Genomic DNA, 1,675 nt, shown 5'->3' with positions numbered 1-1,675 from the left:
CCAGACTCTGCCCACCCCAACCTTGCCATCTCTCAGGATAGGATGAGTGTGACCCAGAAGGATTCCACTATGCGCTTGGATGGCCTCTTCACTGTGTTAGGCGTCGAAGGCATCTCTTCTGGAAGATATTACTGGGAGGTGAAGCTAAGAAACAGAGAAGGCAGCAAGTGGATTCTGGGGGTCTGTAGGGAAGGTGTGGACAGGAAAGACTTTTATTTTGAGAGACCAGACAAGGGGTTTTGGACCGTGGGGCAGTCTGGTAGTGGATATTGGGCCTATATTGACACTGGGAGGGCTTCATTATCCATCGGGCAAGCTCCGCAGAGTGTTGGGGTGTTTTTGGACTACACTGAAGGTGACATCTCCTTCTATAACATGAGTGACATGTCCCACCTTTTCTCCTTCCATGAAGCTTCCTTCTCTGGGAATCTTTTTCCATACTTCAGGATTAGGTCTGGAGAAGTCTCAATGATCATCAACTCCTTGACATGTGTGTCTGAGGGGTGGGAGGGAGAAGAGGGGAGAAGGAGGAGGAAATGAAGTAGGAAGGGGAGGAAGGGGAAGAGGGCAAAGAGGGGGAAGAATTAGTTTTGCCTCCTTTGAAGGAGTCTCCGAGTGCTGCAGGGGAGGGCTTGGTTCCAGGCTCTTGTGTTGTAGACTCTGTTCCAGGGGAAGAATCTCCATTTCTCCAGCATGCCAGGGACACTCCGTTCCCATAGTGTGGATCACTGCCTAAGTCGTCAGTGTGACTCCTTGTTGGGGTGTAGAAGCCACAGGCCAAAGCCGCCAAGAGTCCTGGAAGGGCCTGGAGCCTTGACCCACTGCTCTCCAGTCTGACTCTGAGGCTGTGGCTGTGGTGGCAGGGAGGTCATGCTTGTGCCAGGTGGTGGAGGATGAGCCCTGACTGTTGTTTCAGCTGGTGTAAAACAGGCTGGTTTGAGCTCTGGGAAGGCATTTTCCCCTTGGTGTTAAATGACATCTTATTGGGTTTTTGTACTGGTTGGAATGCAATGGACCAAGGATTGGGTGGACATTGTTTCAATTTGTTCATCTGGCCATGATCACCTAGGATGTATTCTGCATGTTGGCTCTTGTGACCAGTACTGTTGTGTGTATGGGGGAAGAGATGTCTGACACACTACTTCCTCACTTCCACATTTGTTCCTGGTGATGGGATTTCTGGATCCTAGATAGTTCCTTGAAGTGGACATTTTCGGTGGACAGTGACCTGTCTGTACATCTGTCTCCATGTACCAGACAGATTGCTATAGCAGTTTTGTCTTTGATTCTTTTTAAAAAATGTTTATTTATTTATTTGTTTATTTACTTTATGTGTATGTGTACTCTTTGCTCTCTTGAGACACACCAGAAGAGGGCATCAGATCCCACTACAGATGGTTGTGAGCCACCATGTGTTTGCTATATCCAACCTATAGAAGAGCAGTTGGAGGTCTTAACTGCTGAGCCATCTCCAGCCTGTTGTCTTTGATTCTTACACAAATCCTTTGATTTCTATGTTTGAGTCTCTTTCTTACAGAATTACACATGTAAGTATAAAAGTTAATTCGTATTTCATTAATGTTGGCTTCATGCATTTTAACTTTTACTGTTTAGTTGTCTATTATTTACCTATTATCTATTATCTATCTTTTAAAGAGAAGATCTCATTGGGGCT

At 46.1% G+C, this 1,675-nt stretch overlaps 1 protein-coding gene across 1 annotated transcript in view; it reads left to right on the top strand.

Annotated features, from left to right (window-relative positions):
- Positions 1-719, top strand: part of LOC116074437 (butyrophilin subfamily 1 member A1-like) — an 11,076-nt gene extending 10,357 nt beyond the window's left edge. Inside the window, 2 exon segments of the mRNA XM_031347015.1 lie at positions 5-546; positions 549-719. Of these exon segments, the coding sequence (XP_031202875.1) occupies positions 5-546; positions 549-719 (713 nt within the window).
- Positions 720-1,675: the final 956 nt, after the last annotated feature.

Source organism: Mastomys coucha, unplaced genomic scaffold (assembly GCF_008632895.1).
Source record: "Mastomys coucha isolate ucsf_1 unplaced genomic scaffold, UCSF_Mcou_1 pScaffold3, whole genome shotgun sequence".
NCBI classification, from domain to species: domain Eukaryota; kingdom Metazoa; phylum Chordata; class Mammalia; order Rodentia; family Muridae; genus Mastomys; species Mastomys coucha.
This window is presented reverse-complemented; position numbering and strand designations above follow the sequence as displayed.